A 17,596-nucleotide genomic window follows, 5' to 3' on the forward strand; every position below is an offset into this window, starting at 1 on the left:
GCTGGGCTGCCCCTGCGGGGTGGGCCCTCCAGGCGCCGTCCAGGCGCGGGCGGGCAGGCAGCAGAGCGGGCAGCGCTGGGCCCGAGACACACTACGAACGTCCACGTGCGCCCAGAGGCAGAGACGGGAACGGGCGCGGCGGCCTGGGGTGTCCCTGCTGTCCGCGGGCCCGGCCCGGGCTGCTGCTGGGCGAGGCCTCTGGCCCCCCTGTGGCCCTGGAAGCCCCGGCGGCCCCAGGGACCGTCCGGCTCTGCCTGCAGCAGGACACTGGGGACGGCTCCTCCGCGGGCCCCACAGGACCGGGGCGGGGGCTGGGGGGGGTGTGGGACCAGGTTAAGTGGCTCCTGCGGGCCGCGGGGCCAGACGCGGAGGGAGAAGAGACGCGGGCAGCTCCCGCCACGGCCAGCGTGGCCCTGAGCCTGGGGGCTGCCCTCCGCCCTGCACACCAGGCCCTGCACGCCAGGCCCCCACTCGCAGACCGGCTACGGGAGGAGGGAGCCGCGTGGCCGAGCGAGCCCCACCCAGGTAGGCGCCGGCGTTCCGGCAGGGAGGGCAGTGAGAGCAGGAGGCGCCCGCATGGACACGCGGGTCTGGGCGGGGAGGCGGGTAGTGGGGGTCCGCCAGCGAGGGGCGGCCTAGCCGCACGCAGAGGTTAGGTGTCAGGGCTCAGCGCCCCCCCAGGCCCCACGGGTCCTTCCGGTGTCCACTGTCCGGCTCACGTCCTGCCCTGATCCGCGCCCCGTTCTGGCCCAGCACCAGGTCCCCAGCACCGCCCCACATCAGCAGGGTCCACTGGCTGCCAGCGCCGGCGTCCAGGCTGGGGAGATCGCTGCCCGCCCGCAGCCCGCAGGTCCCGGCTCGAGGCTACTATTTGGGGCGCCAGGACCTGATGCCACAGCCCAGGCCGGTGTCCAGGGGCTGCGGCCACGGCTGAGCCTCCCCTGCGGTGTCCCTGGCCGCTGACTCTGACGCGCCCCTCGGGGGGAAGGAGACTTGCCGGACTCTGCGTCCACGAGTTTACACCAACAAGGGGGAGACGCTTCCCGTCCAGGCAGCCCGCGGGCGGGGGTGGACATGGCAGGACCCTCCCCCAGTGTCCAGGGGCCCGCGCTGGCATCTCCGTGCAGCGAAGGGGCGGACGGGGCGCGCCCGGCTGGCGAGGCTGACAAAGGGCAGCGCCCTGACCGCCCGCCCGCCAGGGCCGCAGCGCCGGGTCCCGCAGGGGGTCAGGGAGCAGAGGGCGGAGGCCGTGGGGGGCGAGTCTGGCTCAGAGACGTGCCGGCCCGGAAGGCAGCAGCAGCCCCAGCTGCGCTTGGGGGACGCGGGCTCCGGCCATGCCAGCTCGGGTGCTCCCTCCAGTGTCCCGGGGAGCAGCTGCTCGGGTCCCCCGTCCCCCGCACCCGCGCCCTTTGCCTGTGTCCAGCGCCGGCCCAGCTCCCCCCACAGCCGCCCTGGAGCTGCTTCAACCCACAGGATGGGGGTGCCGCGAGGAGGCGCGCTGCGGGCGGGCTGTGTGGGAGGGCCGGTCCCGCAGCCTGGGGTGAGGGAGACTCAACAGGACGCCCAGGGAACAGCCTGAGGACAAGGGGCACCTGGGCCCTGGCTTCCCCGCAGCCACAGGGGCGCGCCCGCCCGAGCACACCTGAGACTCCTCTGTCCAAGGCCCGGGGGGCCGGAGCCGCCCCAGAGGTGCACCTGTGACGGTGGGGGGCCCTGCCTGCCGGCCTGGCCGCAACTGCGCCGGTTTTCCTATTTCATTAGACGCTTTCCATGACGGGGCAACCGGCAAGAGGTGGGGGTGGTTTTATCTTTGCGGCTGCACGGGGGAGGGGGCCGGAGGGGACACCCGCCCAGGGAGGAGGTCACCGCGCAGCTGCGGGGGTTGGGGGGCGAGGACAAGGTGCCAATTGGAAGGTGCAGACTTCAGAAACCCGAAGGACCCCGCGCGGTCATGGAACGAGCCCCGGCCCGCCCTCGCCGGGTCCAGTCTGGGGACGTGACCTTTCAGCCGGCACCCCGGTTCTGGTCAGGATGGCCCAAGCACGAGAGCAAAGAGCAGAGGGTGGTCCAGGCAGGAGAGGGAACAGCAGAGGGTGGTCCAGGCAGGAGAGGGAAAGGCAGAGGGTGGTCCAGGCAGGAGAGGGACGGCAGAGGTGGTCCAGGCAGGAGAGGGAACGGCAGAGGGTGGTCCAGGCAGGAGAGGGAACAGCAGAGGGTGGTCCAGCAGGAGAGGGAACAGCAGAGGGTGGTCGAGGCAGGAGAGGGAACAGCAGAGGGTGGTCGAGGCAGGAGAGGGAACAGCAGAGGGTGGTCCAGGCAGGAGAGGGAACAGCAGAGGGTGGTCCAGCAGGAGAGGGAACAGCAGAGGTGGTCGAGGCAGGAGAGGGCAGCAGAGGGTGGTCCAGGCAGGAGAGAGAACAGCAGAGGGTGGTCCAGGCAGGAGAGGGAACAGCAGAGGGTGGTCCAGCAGGAGAGGGAACAGCAGAGGGTGGTCCAGGCAGGAGGGGGAACAGCAGAGGTGGTCCAGGCATGAGAGGGAACAGCAGAGGGTGGTCCAGGCAGGAGAGAGAACAGCAGAGGGTGGTCCAGGCAGGAGAGGGAACAGCAGAGGGTGGTCCAGGCAGGAGGGGGAACAGCAGAGGTGGTCCAGGCATGAGAGGGAACAGCAGAGGGTGGTCCAGGCAGGAGAGGGAACAGCAGAGGGTGGTCCAGGCAGGAGAGGGAACAGCAGAGGTGGTCCAGGCAGGAGAGGGAACAGCAGAGGGTGGTCCAGGCAGGAGAGGGAACAGCAGAGGTGGTCCAGGCAGGAGAGGGTACAGCAGAGGTGGTCCAGGCAGGAGAGGGAACAGCAGAGGGTGGTCCAGGCAGGAGAGGGAAAGGCAGAGGGTGGTCCAGGCAGGAGAGGGAACGGCAGAGGTGGTCCAGGCAGGAGAGGGAACGGCAGAGGGTGGTCCAGGCAGGAGAGGGAACAGCAGAGGGTGGTCCAGCAGGAGAGGGAACAGCAGAGGGTGGTCCAGGCAGGAGAGGGAACAGCAGAGGGTGGTCCAGCAGGAGAGGGAACAGCAGAGGGTGGTCCAGCAGGAGAGGGAACAGCAGAGGTGGTCGAGGCAGGAGAGGGAACAGCAGAGGGTGGTCCAGGCAGGAGAGAGAACAGCAGAGGGTGGTCCAGGCAGGAGAGGGAACAGCAGAGGGTGGTCCAGGCAGGAGGGGGAACAGCAGAGGTGGTCCAGGCATGAGAGGGAACAGCAGAGGTGGTCCAGGCAGGAGAGGGAACAGCAGAGGGTGGTCCAGGCAGGAGAGGGAACAGCAGAGGGTGGTCCAGGCAGGAGAGGGAACAGCAGAGGTGGTCCAGGCAGGAGAGGGAACAGCAGAGGGTGGTCCAGGCAGGAGAGGGAACAGCAGAGGTGGTCCAGGCAGGAGAGGGAACAGCAGAGGGTGGTCCAGGCAGGAGAGGGAACAGCAGAGGTGGTCCAGGCAGGAGAGGGAACAGCAGAGGGTGGTCCAGGCAGGAGAGGGAACAGCAGAGGGTGGTCCAGGCAGGAGGGGGAACAGCAGAGGGTGGTCCAGGCAGGAGGGGGAACAGCAGAGGTGGTCCAGGCAGGAGAGGGAACAGCACAGGGTGGTCCAGGCAGGAGAGGGAACAGCAGAGGGTGGTCGAGGCAGGAGAGGGAACAGCAGAGGTGGTCCAGGCAGGAGAGGGAACAGCAGAGGGTGGTCCAGGTAGGAGAGGGAACAGCAGAGGGTGGTCCAGGCAGGAGAGGGAACAGCAGAGGTGGTCCAGGCAGGAGAGGGAACAGCAGAGGGTGGTCCAGGCAGGAGAGGGAACAGCAGAGGTGGTCCAGGCAGGAGAGGGAACAGCAGAGGTGGTCCAGGCAGGAGAGGGAACAGCAGAGGGTGGTCCAGGTAGGAGAGGGAACAGCAGAGGGTGGTCCAGGCAGCAGGGAACAGCAGAGGGTGGTCCTGGCAGGAGAGGGAACAGCAGAGGTGGTCCAGGCAGGAGAGGGAACAGCAGAGGTGGTCCAGGCAGGAGAGGGAACAGCAGAGGGTGGTCCAGGCAGGAGGGGGAACAGCAGAGGGTGTTCCAGGCAGGAGGGAACAGCAGAGCGTGGTCCAGGCTGGAGAGGGAACAGCAGAGGTGGTCCAGGCAGGAGAGGGAACAGCAGAGGGTGGTCCAGGCAGGAGAGGGAACAGCAGAGGGTGGTCCAGGCAGGAGGGAACAGCAGAGGGTGGTCCAGGCAGGAGAGGGAACAGCAGAGGGTGGTCCAGGCAGGAGAGGGAACAGCAGAGGTGGTCCAGGCAGGAGAGGGAACAGCAGAGGTGGTCCAGGCAGGAGGGAACAGCCTGGTGATCGGGCAGGAGAGGGACCAGCAGAGTGTGCATGTACGGTTCTGAGAGCCCCACGAACTGTACATGGGGGTGTCCCTGCGCATGAACGAAGCGGGGAGCAGAGAGAGGTTCTTTCACGGCTCAGGGGAGGCCGTGGCTGGGATGAAGCTGGGGCCAGGTGGAGAGACCTGCAAAGTCCTCCGTGTCTGTCCGCAGATGGCGCGGGTGCCGGGGGCGGCCAACGTGACCAGGGTCCAGGAGTTCATCCTGCTGGGCTTGTCCACCAGACTGGGCGTGAGGCAGGCGCTGTTCCTGCTCTTCCTCTCGCTCTACCTGCTGACCCTGCTGGAGAACACGCTCATCGTGCACCTCATCCGCAGCCACAGCGAGCTCCGGAAGCCCATGTACTTCTTCCTGGGCAACCTCAGCTGCCTGGAGATGTGCTACGTGTCGGTGACCATGCCCACCCTGCTCGCGGGGCTGTGGGCCGGGCCCTACCACGTGCCTTTCCCGGCCTGCATGACCCAGCTCTTCTTCTTCATCACCCTGGTTGGCACGGAGTGCATCCTCCTGAACTCCATGGCCTACGACCGCTACGTGGCCATCTGCCGGCCCCTGCACTACCCGCTGCTCATGCGGCCCCGGGTCTGCCTGGCCCTGGCGCTGGCCTCCTGGCTGGGCGGGCTGCTGGTGTCCATCATCAAGACGGCCTGCATCGCCAGCCTGTCCTACTGCGGCCCCAACGTCCTCAACCACTTCTTCTGTGATGTGTCTCCCCTGCTGGGCCTGTCCTGCTCGCATGTGGAGCTGACGGAGCTGGTGGACTTCGTCTCGGCCATCGTCATCCTCTGGGGCTCCCTCCTCGTGGCCCTGGCCTCCTACGTGGCCATCGGCAGAGCCGTGCTGCGCATGCCCTCGGCCGCTGCCCGCCACAAGGCCTTCTCCACCTGCGCCTCCCACCTGGCGGTCGTGGGCATCTTCTACTCGGCCACCATCTTCATCTACGCCCGCCCCAGCCGCATGAAAGCCATGGACCTCAACAAGATGCTCGCCGTCACCTACACCGTGGTCACGCCCATGTTCAACCCCATCATCTACTGCCTGCGCAACAAGGAGGTCCAGGCGGCTTTCCGCAAGACCCTGCGCTGGCCCTGAGGCTGGCCGGCGGCCTGGGCACCGGACCGCGAGTTACCGGTGCTTTGTTATTGTTTTTAAAAAGGTTTATTTATGTGCGCGTACAAGAGCCGGGTGCAGGCCAGAGGCGCGGGGGTGAGAGGACTCCCCAGAGACAGAGTGGGGAGCAGAACAGGCAGATCCACTGCAGCTCACTGCTGAGGGGAGCAGCGGGGACACAGGAGGGGTCTGCTGCGCCCCGTGGGTCAGCTCCCTGGCTGGAGATCGAACTCAGGCCGCAGTGGCTACCGATAGCTTCATAGTTTTGACGCTTAACCCCTGCGCCACCGGGGAGGCCCCATTATCTCGAAGTCTGCAGACATTTCGTTCCCAGGAGAATCACCCCAGGGAGGCCTGAAGCATTTGTAAATGACAATGTAACACGTTAGAGTAAAATCTTACATATTTTAATTAAAATGACTTAAAAACAAAACACTGGGTGTGAACGTATGTTCAGGTGGCTTGGCCTGTCACTGTTTTGAGGACACCTCCCCACCCCAAATCCAGGACAGGGACAACTTTTTTTGGTGCCAGTTTCAGTAACCAGCACAGTCAGTCCCTGCCATGCGTGGTGTGCGGAGAGCAACGTGCCAGCGCCTCAGCACCCACAGCGGCCACACGCCACGTCAGGCACTCCGGCCGAGGAAGCAGCGGGGACGTGCCAGAACCCTGCGAGACGCGTGTGCTCTCCATGGGGACCCAACCCTGCCCCCGGCGAGGGGACACCTGAGCCCCTGCCGCTGGGCGATGGCACCTTTGTGGGGACTCCACCCCACCGTGAGTGGCCCAGCCCTGGACGCCTGGGGCGGCCCCCACTGGGGTCACATCCGAGGCCTGGTCTGCATCAGGGAGGCTCATATGGGCACAAACGGCCACATGGCCACTCAGCAGGACCGTCAGGCCCATGGAGACGCCGCTTCTGTCAGCTCCTGCGGGGTGAAGGAGCAGCCAGGGCCTCGCACTGTGACCGCCGAAACGCCTGCTGTCCAGGCACGTGGGGCTCCTGGCCCGGCTGGTGGGTCTTGCAGCGCGGCCCCCTGGCTCCCGTGCACCCGTCAGCTTTTCAGCTTTCCTGTGACCAGTCGTCTTGTCTGGGGCTAAGATGCGGGTTTCAGGGTTAGTGCATCACGAGTCCGAGTCCTTCCGGCCAGGTGGACGCGGCGTCCCCAGAGCCGGCTCCCCCTCTGAGCGTCAAGAAGCTGGTCGTTAAATAAGCCCTAGGAAGACTGTTCTTTTACCTTTCAACTGAGGTGACGTTGGCTCATGTCCTTGCTGGGGTGCTGGAGCCCCGAGTTCCCAGGTGTGGGCACCACACGGCTGACCACCAGATGCCCGCAGCCCACCCCACCCCGTATCCCTCAGTCCTGGTCAGCTTTCCAGGATGAGCTCACATGATCACACGCTGCTCGGCTGACTCTCCTCCCAGCCTCCCGCGGCCTCCCGCGCACGCGGAGCGCGACCGCAGGCAGCCAGACGGCACAGAGCCGGCCCCGGGTCTGACCCAGGGTCGATGTTCAGAACAACACGTGGCACATCCGGGCACTCGGGGAGTCTGGCTGGATGAGGTCGCTGAGGCAAGGGGACGCTGTATGAGCTCCTGCTTCTGCCGACCGCGGCTGTGACGGGCCCACTGCTCCCCAGCTCAGCCCGAGCCCCGCCTGAGCCCACCCCCCCAGGGCACCCCCCAGGCGATGCCCTACAAGCACCAGGAGGCCCTGCCACAGGCCGCCTCTTCCTCCTGCCGCAAGCAGAACCCCAGGCCTCGGCCGGGAGCGTCCCCACGTGGCCACAGAGCAGGAGCTGGACGCAGCCAGCGGGCAGACGCCTCCGTTCTGCTCCACTGAGCAGAATCCAGCTGTCCCGACCCAGGACCACAGCTGGCGGCCGTGGGAACGGCATGGGGGGAACACTAGTCGGGCGTGCTCGCCTGGACAGAGGCCTCGTGTCCCCCCGCCCTGCCAGGCTGCCCCGCTGCCCGCCTGGGCTCCACGCCCACCCCTGGCACGGGGACGCCGGCCGGCTGGGAGGCAGCTGAGAGCCCAGCACCCCAGCAGCAGCCCTGAGCCCCGCGGCCCCCGCCCAGAGTGACGGGCCGGACACGCCCGTGTCTTGTGGGAGGGTGGTTGGTGCCAGAGGCACCCCCCGGGCCACAGCGTCCTGGGACCCGCCCCACGGCCACCGGGGCGCGGGGGGCGGGGGGGACACGCTGGCTCTCAGTCCCATGGGCCAGACCCCACCTGCCCACGCCGGAGCCGGGATTCGGGCTGTGCCCGAGGCCTGAGGGCAGAGTGACTGGCCGTGTCGCGGGCGTGAACCCAAACCCGCGGGGAACAGCCCCAGGCTGGGGGGCCGAAGGCCACTGCCCACTCCGGCCGGCAGAACCACCGCGGTGACCGGCTGCTCTGGCGGCAGCTTCGCAAGGGGCTCTGTCTGGCCACTCCTGAGCTCTATTTTTGCCCAAACCGCCGATGGCCCCCCAGAGTGGGACGAGGGGGTCCAGGCGCCCGAGGCTGCTGAGCTGCCGCCTCGCCGTTCTCAAAGGCTCTGGTTGTGCTCGCGGCAACGGCCGGGCCCGCAGCCTTGTCAGCCTGGACCGTCACCGCCGGAAGACACCGAGAAGGCGCCAGCGGGGCGGCCACTCCCCGCCCCTCACGCCGCGCCCGCTTCCCCGGGGACAGCATCTTCAGGTCCGGAGCGAGTCCAGAGCCCGTGTGGGCTCAGGCTGGACGCCTGGCTGTGGTCAGCGCGACGGGGGCCTCACCGCCGCCCCAGTTGCTGGCGCCCCACAGGTCAGGTCCGTACCTGGCGGCCCCTTCACCAGACGCGCCCAGACGCCTGGATGCAGCAGGGTCCACTCAGCGGTCCCCTGGGAGGGCGCCTGTCACTTCCAGCAGCGCGCGCAGCAAATGTCTCTTACATGGGCCACGGCTCTGAGACCACGTTCTTGCCGGCGTGTCTGGGGACGCGGCTGCTTCTTGGCAGCACAGGCCAAGGCAGGCCCGAGCGGATCTGCTGGACGTCGGCGGGTGATTGCACCCTGGCCTCCCGACCGGCCTCCTCTTCCCCTTCCCGAGATGCAGGCGGCAGGGTCAGCACGGCAGGGTGGCCTGCGGGCGGCGGGGTCAGCATGGCCGGGGTGCCCCGCGCAGGGCGGCCTGCACCTCCCGGTTGCGGAGGCAGTAGATGACCGGGCTGCACACGGGCGTGGCCACCGTGTAGAGCACGGACAGCGCCTTGTGCAGGTCGCTGGGCTCCAGGCGGCCGGGGCGCGAGTACGTGAAGAGGACCAGGCTATAGAAGAGGCCCATGACCGCCAGGTGGGAGGCGCAGGTGGACAGGGCCTTGCGGCGGGCGGCGGCCGAAGGCATGCGCAGCACAGCCCGGCCTATGGCCGCGTAGGAGGCCAGGGCCACCAGGACGGAGCCGCAGAAGATGAGCACTGCCGAGAGGAAGTCCACCAGCTCCGCCAGCGCCGTGTGCGAGCAGGACAGGCCGAGCAGGGGGGAGACGTCACAGAAGAAGTGGTTGAGGACGTTGGGGCCGCAGTAGGACAGGCTGGCGATGCAGGCCGTCTTGACCACCGACACCAGCAGCCCGCCCAGCCAGGAGGCCAGCGCCAGGGCCAGGCAGACCCGGGGCCGCATGAGCAGCGGGTAGTGCAGGGGCCGGCAGATGGCCACGTAGCGGTCGTAGGCCATGGAGGCCAGGAGCGTGCACTTGGTCCCGATGAGGGAGACAAAGCAGAAGAGCTGGGCCATGCAGGCCGGGAAGGGCACGGGCAGCGGCCCGGCCCCTAGCCCCGCGAGCAGGCTGGGCATGGTCACCGACACGTAGCACAGCTCCAGGCAGCTGAGGTGGCCCAGGAAGAAGTACATGGGCCGGCGCAGGGCGCGGCGGCTGCGGACCAGGTGCACAACCAGCGTGTTCTCCAGCAGGGCCAGCAGGTAGAGGGCCAGGAACAGGACCAGCAGCGCCCGCCGCGGGCCCTGCCCGGCGGACAGGCCCAGCAGGAGGAAGTCCTGGACTCCGGACACGTTGGCCGGCTCCAGCGCCCCGAGCATCTGAGTGAGGGAGACACGGCTCAGGCCCTCCTGCCGGCGGAGGTGGGAGCCACGGGGGAGCCCTGTGCCCCCAGACCCAAGCCTGGGTCAGCTCTTTCTCTCTAAGATGATGCCCAGGGCGAGGTCGGCCTGTCTGGGGGGAATCAGCTGCTGCAAAGCCACTGAGCCCCTCTCCGAGGCTGCTACAGACCCCTCCGGGGGGGAGGTGCCACTCTCGTGGGTGGTTTTTATTTTTTTAAAAGACTTACTTTACTTATTTATACTACAAAAGCCGGGGTGCAGGCCAGAGGTGCAGGGGTGAGAGGATTCACCAGAGACAGCGGGGAGCAGAACAGGCAGATCCACTGAAATCCACTGCTGAGGGGAGCAGCGGGGAGACAGGAGGGGTCTGCGCGCCATGTGGGACCCTCGCCGGCCGGCCGGGTGGAACCGGCGCTGCCGAGGCCGCGGGCAGCTTCACAGTGCTGAGCTCAACCACCCGCGCCACCAGGGAGGCCCTTGACAGAGGCTCAAGCAGGGCTGTGCCCGAGCTGCGCCCTCGTCTCCCTGTGTCCACTACTTGTCAGACCCAGAGCGCAGCCCACACAAGGCCGTGCCCAGCCCCACGCAGGGGCTGAGCAGCAGCCGTTGGGGGTGCGGGGGGCTCACAAGCACAGCCGTGGGGGGCATAAGGCCATGGCGAAGGCGGCAGGAGGGACGGGGAGCAGAGGCTGCTTCCTCCCCGCCCCGCAGCCCCTAGGCGTGGGGGCCTCCTCTGTGTTAAGGCCCCGAGTGAACCTTGGACAGAAACGGGCCAAGAGGCCGGGTGAGGCCCTGGAAGCCCCCACGCACTGTGGGGGCCCCCGCCAGCACCCCCCCAAGAGAGTCCGTCCCAGGCCTCGGGAACGCACGAAGGTGAGGGAGACGCTTCTGAAACCACAGAGAACGCCACAGGAAAGGTGTGACCGAAAACAGGGCAGAGGGAGGGAATTTAAAAGTTTCTGCCATGAAGACGCCGCCCCCAGGGCAGCTCTGCAGCCCCGCTTCAAAGCCACATGCTGGAACCAGGGGGGCGGGGAGCCCCTGGCCCCACAGGGCCTGTCCCAGGGCCTGCGCTCTCAGGGCGTCCTGGCCAGGGAACCCCAACATCTGCAGCCCACTGGGCGCCGGCCAGACTGTGCCCAGAAAACACAAGGTCTGCTTAGGGCCTCATCTGGGGGACCCGTCAGTTTGAGGGGGATGAACACGGAATCTGTTCTCAGCCACCGGTGTCCAAGGGCTCCCCCAGGCATCTTCCCCCCGGGTCTCGTGCCCAGTCAGGGCCACACAACGCCCCACCCAGGGGCCGCCCGCCCGGCGAGAGGGGAAGGCGGCGGCAGCCTCGGCCTCTGCAGCAGCACCGGGCCCCGGCCTGCGCCTCCTCCCCCGTCCAGCGGGAACCTGCCCGGTTCGCCTGACCCCAGCTCAGGACAGGGCTCCCCGCCAGGCGCCGGCTCAGGCGGAGACAGACCCCGCGGGGCCGGGAGCCGCAGCCCCGCAGCCAGTCAGGGAGGAGAGGCCCGCGCTGCCCGAGTCCTGGGGGCTCCCCAGCATGTGTCCGGGCACCCAGCTGCAGCCCGAAGTCCCGCTCAGCAGTGAGGCCCCTGAGCATCGCCTGCTCACCCACCCCCCCCCCACACACTCCCCACACGCTCACCCCACACACTCACCACCCACACACTCACCCATACACACTCACCCACACACGCTCACCCCACACGTTCACCCACACACTCACCTCACACACTCACCCCCACATGCTCACCCCATGCACTCACCCCACATGCTCACCCCACACGCTCACCCTTATGCACTCAACCCCACACATTCACCTCACACCCCCACACACTCACCCACACGCTCACCCCACACGCTCACCCCACACGCTCACCCTTATGCACTCACCCACACACACCTCACACTACCCCCACACACTCACCTCACACACTCCCCCACACTCCCCCACACACACCCACACACACTCACCCACACACACATCCCACACACTCACCCTACATTCACCCCACACACACTCACCCCCCACTCGCCCCCTACACACGGACGGCTGTCAAGCCGACACTGACCTCTGGCGCCCTGGCCGAGTCGCCTCCGGTTCTGGCCGCACAGGGTCCAGACCCGTCCTCCGTGTCTGGCGGGGTGGGGCGCCTCCGTGCTGGCCGGCTGGCGGCCTGGGGCCGAGTGAGGCGGGGGCTCCTTCACCTTCCTCCCCACCCAGGTCCTCTCCCGGCTGCCCCCGCAGGACTCTGCCGTGCTCCGCCCCGGTCCACGCTGCCCAGCAACGGCACCAGCCATCCCTTTAAGCCGGCACCAGGCGGGCTGCTGTCCCCTGGGCCTAGAGGCGGGGTCGGGCACTGGCACTGGACCGGGCAGCGCTGCATCCTCTGGGCCAAGCGCTGGGGCCGCTGCAGCCCATCTAGCCACTGCTGCCCCCAGGGACAGACTCCCCTGCCTGTCCCCGCTCCCGGCCCTATGAGCTCCGGGGTGGGCGGGGGCGCCTGGGCCTGGCCCCCGAGGGCCCCGCTGCTGGGGACGAGGCCGACACAGACCCCCCGCCACGTGGGGATGAAGACACCCCTTCCCGGCCCTGCTCCACAGGCATTCCCGGAACAGCCCCATCTGGCACCCCGCGGGCGGGGGCACCTCAGCCAAGTCCGTCCTCCTCCCCACGAGACCACGTCAGCACAGATGTCCAGGAGCAGACGGCCGCAGGGCACCGGCCAGCATGTGTGTGAGCCGTGGACCAGACCCCTGGGGACCCCACAGCCCCCAGCACCCCCCAGCAGGACTCTACCCCCCACTTCTGAGAGCAACAACGTAAGAACACTCAGTGTATTCCCGAATCCCCCCACTCAGGTGCCAGCAAGTTCAGTCAATTCGACTGTCACTCCAGGCAGACAGAGAGGAGTGGTGTAGAAGCCGCCATCACCGCACGCAGAAGCTTCTGTACGCAGCTTCACACTCGCACGCACACACACACGCATACACATACACGAGTACACACCCCTGCACGCCCCTGCACATGCACACACGCGCACACACGCACACACCGTGCACACAAGGAAGCCGACTGACAGCCGTGGGGGCAGATGCACTCATGGCCAGGGCCCAGACACCTCCCGAGGGTGCAAAACCAACTGCCAGAAACTTGCCCAGAGCCCCGAGACCCCCCAGGTCTGTCCCCACGCGGCACTGCCCAGAGGCGGACCGGCAGGGAAGGTCCACAGACGCGTGCCGGACAGGACAGGGAGGAGACGAAGAACTCGCCCCCTGGGTGAAAGGTCGCCAGGGTCCCACAAATGCACCAGCCCCAGCGGGTCTCCAGGAACATGAGTACAAACCACCCTGGGCGGCGGAGTACTACACAGCCCTCAAAAAGTCAGACCCCCGCCATTTGCAGCCACGGGGGCGGAGCCGCGGGGGCACACCCCAAGTCAGAGCAGAGAAACAAGCCCGGACGCTGCCCCTCCTGGCGGGGTGCAGGGAACCCAGTGCAGGGTCAGGACGGAGACGCCTGAGCTGACCCCAGATGGGGCGTCCTGCGGGAATGGGGCGGTCGCGGTCGGGGTGGGGGAGCATTCCTGGGCACACCCAAGGGGCCATCAGACACCGCGCAGGCGTGACCACGACCACGACGGGAGAAAACAAGACGCTGCACGAGGCCTCGAGCCACACGTCTGTACTTCAACGCCGCGGCTGAACAATGCAAGTGCACAGGCCTCGGGAAACCACCCCGTGAGCCGGCCCCGCGGCGACCGTGGGGGCGTCCATGGAGGGAGGGCCCGGGCGGCAGAGAGGCGTGAGCAGCGGCTGTGAAGTCCACGCCCGCCCGCCCCCCTTTGGCCCCCAGGACGCCCCCACAGCCGCAGGAGGTGAGCCCTCAGGGCTTCCTGCTCCGCCCCTGCCTGGTCCACCAGGAGGTGGGCAGCGCCCAGGCCTGCAACAGGACAGGGCGCGCTGCCCCACAGGACACAGGCACCCATGGCAGCCACGGCGGGAGGCCCCGCGCCGCCAGCCAGACGCCCCCACGGAGTGTTCTCAGCCCCGCACCGCTCATGGGGGCGCTGCGGCAGACGGGGTCGCTGGCCCAGCCTGGGGGTCCAGCGTGGGGTCCAGTGTGGGGGTCCGGCCTGGGGCCGACACGGGGAGACCCTCAGAGCGCACTAGCGCGTCTCGAGCTTGGGACCTCACAGCCCGGCGGGTCTTTACGAGGTTCCATGTCCTGAGCCCACGGCTGCTCCAAACGCCCACGCGTGAGTCTCTCAGCTGTCCCGTGGAGCCCAGAGCGTGCCCGCGCCTGGACCAGGGCCCATGGGCTCAGCCGGCTCAGCCTCCTGGCGAGGGGCCGGGACCTAGACGCTCCTCCTGACCCAACTGGGCGCGGGCCAGATGGACAGAAGAGCCTTGGGGGGAGGGGCGGTCTCCCGCTCTCCACAGGCTGGGACGTGCCTCTGCCGGTCGGGGGGCCCTGGGGTCCCGACTCCTGCAGGGAGGACCTGGGGCAGTGGGCAAAAGGGCAACTTTTTTAAAAAAAATTATTTATTTATGCATACAAGAGCTGGGGTGCAGGCCAAAGGTGCAGGGGTGAGAGGATTCACCAGAGACAGCGGGGAGCAGAACAGGCAGATCAACTGAAATCCACTGCTGGGGAGACAGGAGGGGTCTGCTGCACCCTGTGGGTCAGCTCCCTGGCTGGAGGTCGAGCTCAGGCCGCAGCGGTGATGGTGCTGACAAAGCAGCTTTATTTAAACAACATTTCCCGGACAGCAGCCCAGTGACCGCTGGGTCCCGAATGAGCAGGACTGCCGTGTCGGCAGGGAAACTGAGGCCGGGTGCTCTTGTTTTCAAGGCTGAGGTGCTGGAGAGAGAAGCTGGTGCCGGATGGGGAGCCGGGCAGGAAGCTGGGGCGACACCCCCTGTGCCTGGGTCGGGCCGGCAGCCCAGTGCCAGGGAGCCGGGTCTCCCCAGGGAGAGCTGGCCACGGCCCGGCTCCTCAGTATCCAGACTCTGGAGAACGCTGGCCTGGGTGGGGTGTGGGCGCCAAAGGGAGGCCGCGGTCCAGCTTCCAACCGAGGGAAGGGGGTCGCGGGGGGTGGTCCTCCTGCCTTACTGAGAGCACGTAGTGGCCAAAAGTCTACGTGAAAAGGGACGCACTGATCGTTTCTGCTTTGTGTCCCTGCACGTGATCACGTCCGCTCACGGCCTGCTACAAGTGTATAAAGAAAGACCCTGCTGAGTCTTTCAGCAGAAGATACCTGCACCCCATCCGGTGTCAGCGTCTCCTCGCTACCTCATCCCCTTCCCCTCAGCCCTTAAGTTTCAGCCCCTCACAGGTCGCCGAGGCCGTCTCATCCTTTCAGGAACCCCTGACACGACATTTTGCCGGAGGCTGGTCCGCGGCACTCCTGGGACCCCCCCCCACCCAACCCAGATGTGTGGTCCTAGCTGAGAGCCACACGGCCCCATCTCTAGCCCATGGGCAGCAGGACTGACCGGCCTGGGTCATCGCAGGCCCCAGGACGACGGCGGCCCTTAGGCGAGCGGGCACTGCGGGCTGCTGGCCGCGCTCCTGCAGGCCAGGCCTCTGGACCGCGGGGCGGGCTCTGTCCTCCCCCCATGGAGGCCCTGCTGGGCCAGCGACCCATCGTCACCTCCCGGCCGAGTCCTCACGCGCCTGGGGCAGGCTGTGTCGCACGAGGGGTGCCCTGCATGGGGCGGGCGGAAACTACATCTTTCATGTTGAAGCCAAAACCCGCACCGTGTCACACACCAGCGCTACTTCCGCGGGGAAGAAGGAAGGAGATTCAGGTCCAGGCCGGTCGTCCAGAAGAGCCCCGAGCTTCAGGTGGCCTGCGAGCTCGGGATCCTCCACCCCGCCCCCCGGACACACGCAGGTGCCGGCGGACAGACTCCACCGCGAGGCTCATGGGGGTGCCCGCCGGCCGGGGCAGCACAGCCGGCCTAAGGCGGCCTTCACCTCCTTGTTGCGCAGGCTGTAGATGAGGGGGTTGAGCATGGGGGTGACCACCGTGTAGGACAGCGACACGGTCTGCTTGCTCTCCGGGGAGTAGCTGGCCTTGGGGCGCAGGTGGATGACCCCGGTGGTGCCGAAGAACAGGACCACCACCAACAGGTGGGAGGCGCAGGTGGACAGGGCTTTGCGGCGGCCGGTGGCCGAGGGCATCCGGAGCACGGCGGCCAGGACCCCCACGTAGGAGGCCACGATCAGGCCGAAGGGGACCATGATGACCAGCACGGTGGCGGCGAACATGTTGGCCTCAAAGAGGCGAGTGTCTGCGCACGCCAGGCTCAGCAGGGGGCTGATGTCGCAGAAGAGGTGGCGCAGGATGCGTGGCCGGCAGAAGGGGAACCCGAACAGCCAGAGTGTAAAGACCAGCGCCACAGGCAGCCCCGCCAGCCAGCACGCGGCGGCCAGCAGGCGGCAGAGGCGCGGGCTGACGACGGCGCCGTAGCGCAGGGGCCGGCAGATGGCCACATAGCGGTCCCAGGCCATGACGGCCAGCAAGAAGCACTCGGTGGACACGGAGGACAGCACCAGCAGCAGCTGCAGCGCACAGCCCGCGGGGGACACGCCCAGCCCGGGGCGCAGCAGCGCGGCCAGCAGCCGCGGCATCACGTCCAGCGAGTAGCAGATCTCCACCAGGGCGAGCTGGCGCAGGAAGAAGTACATGGGCGCGCGCAGGCCGGCGTCCCGGGCGGTCAGCAGCGCGATGAGCGCGTTGCCCAGCAGCGTGAGCGCGAAGGCGAGCAGGAAGAGCGCGGCCAGCAGGGGGCGCAGCGCGGGCACGTGCGCGAAGACCACCAGCACGAAGTCCCCGCGCGCCCGGCTCTGGTTGGCCTCTGGCGCGCGCATGGGCGCGGCGGGCCGGCACGTGAGCGGACGCGCGGAGGGGCCTGCGGGGAGGGGCCGGGAGTAAGGCTGCAGGGCCCAGGCCCGGACTCGGCCCCGCTGACCCGCCTTGCCCTGGCTGCCCAGGGCCGTGGCCTGCACCCCGCCCCGCCCGTGGCCGCTGGTCTCGGGGGACCTTTCCCGCCCTCGGCGCCTCCACTCGGGACACCAGGACTCAGGTGGGCAGTGCCCTACCGCGACCCGGGGCTGACGGCTGCTCGCACACAGCCTCACCCCAGCAGTGCCCGCGAGGAGCGGCTTCTTCCCCGCTGGGGCAAATGAGCCTCAGGAACCCGCGTGCAGGCAGCTCGGGACGGGCCGAGGGCCACCACATTCCTCAGCGCCCACAGCGACACGACGACCGTGAAGGCCACACCTGCCACGGAGGCAGAGACCCTGTGCAGCCTCCTGCCAAGGCCCCCACACCCCCCCATCCTGGGGACCCCAGAAACAGCCACCAGGACCCTCCATTATCTGGCACCTCGGCAGCCTCCTGGTCCAGGCTGCACAGGCCCCTCTGCTGAAGGACGCGCCGCTGCTCACGGCACTAGACTGTGACCCCCCCAGACCCCTAGGGTACCACCTGGGCAGGACCCACTGGCCTCATGCCTCCACCAAGGCCCCGCACGCCCCAGTGCCGCGCAAGGAACGGCTCTGGAGAGGAAGAGTGGGGCAGCCCCGGACAAGAAGCGCGTAGAGAAGCGAGCTTCTGGGCGGCACTCACTGCTGGCCGACCGGGCACCCTCCCCAGAGCTACCATCGCCCTTGTCTGCAGGCGGAACATGAGATCACAGAGGTGGGGAAGCTCCACCCGCTCCCAGGACACAGCGTGCACGTGGCCTGCACCCCGCCCACTCCGGATGGCCGCCCCGTGCCTACCTAGTGAGACAGGTCCGGGTGGCGAGAGGAGCTCAGACGCAGCAGGGCTCAACTCTGGGGTCCACCTGTCATGACCAGCGTCACGGGCCGGGCCCCTGTGGATTTCCAATTCCTGGTGGAGAAACGGAGGAGGGGGTTCAATAGCAGGCCCAGCCCACAGGCGGTGAGGACCCAGGGACGCAGCGAGCACCCCGCAGAAGGGACAACGATG

General features: G+C 67.9%; 3 protein-coding genes across 3 annotated transcripts; 1 reads left to right on the forward strand and 2 right to left on the reverse strand.

Moving 5' to 3' along the window:
- Positions 1–4,542: 4,542 nt before the first annotated feature.
- LOC119248753 (olfactory receptor 5-like) lies at positions 4,543–5,481 on the forward strand. The gene has a single exon (XM_037515626.1). It carries the CDS (start codon positions 4,543–4,545, stop codon positions 5,479–5,481), a length of 939 nt encoding a protein of 312 aa, XP_037371523.1.
- Positions 5,482–8,621: 3,140 nt separating this feature from the next.
- On the reverse strand, positions 8,622–9,560 carry LOC119248754 (olfactory receptor 5-like). The gene has a single exon (XM_037515628.1). The coding sequence runs from the start codon at positions 9,558–9,560 to the stop codon at positions 8,622–8,624; it is 939 nt and encodes a 312-aa protein (XP_037371525.1).
- A 5,940-nt stretch (positions 9,561–15,500) lies between these two features.
- Positions 15,501–16,470, reverse strand: LOC119248755 (olfactory receptor 10A7-like). The gene has a single exon (XM_037515629.1). It carries the CDS (start codon positions 16,468–16,470, stop codon positions 15,520–15,522), a length of 951 nt encoding a protein of 316 aa, XP_037371526.1. The 3' UTR covers positions 15,501–15,519.
- Between the last annotated feature and the right edge of the window lie 1,126 nt (positions 16,471–17,596).

The sequence above is a fragment of the Talpa occidentalis genome, unplaced genomic scaffold (genome assembly GCF_014898055.3).
Source record: "Talpa occidentalis isolate TD23 unplaced genomic scaffold, MPIMG_talOcc4v2.1 talOcc4.17, whole genome shotgun sequence".
In the NCBI taxonomy this organism is placed as follows: Eukaryota; Metazoa; Chordata; class Mammalia; order Eulipotyphla; family Talpidae; genus Talpa; species Talpa occidentalis.

Coding starts and splice junctions, on each gene's coding strand:
- LOC119248753 (XM_037515626.1), top strand. CDS start 4,543: ATGGCGCGGGTGCCGGGGGCGGCCAACGTGACCAGGGTCCAGGAGTTC.
- LOC119248754 (XM_037515628.1), bottom strand. CDS start 9,560: ATGCTCGGGGCGCTGGAGCCGGCCAACGTGTCCGGAGTCCAGGACTTC.
- LOC119248755 (XM_037515629.1), bottom strand. CDS start 16,470: ATGCGCGCGCCAGAGGCCAACCAGAGCCGGGCGCGCGGGGACTTCGTG.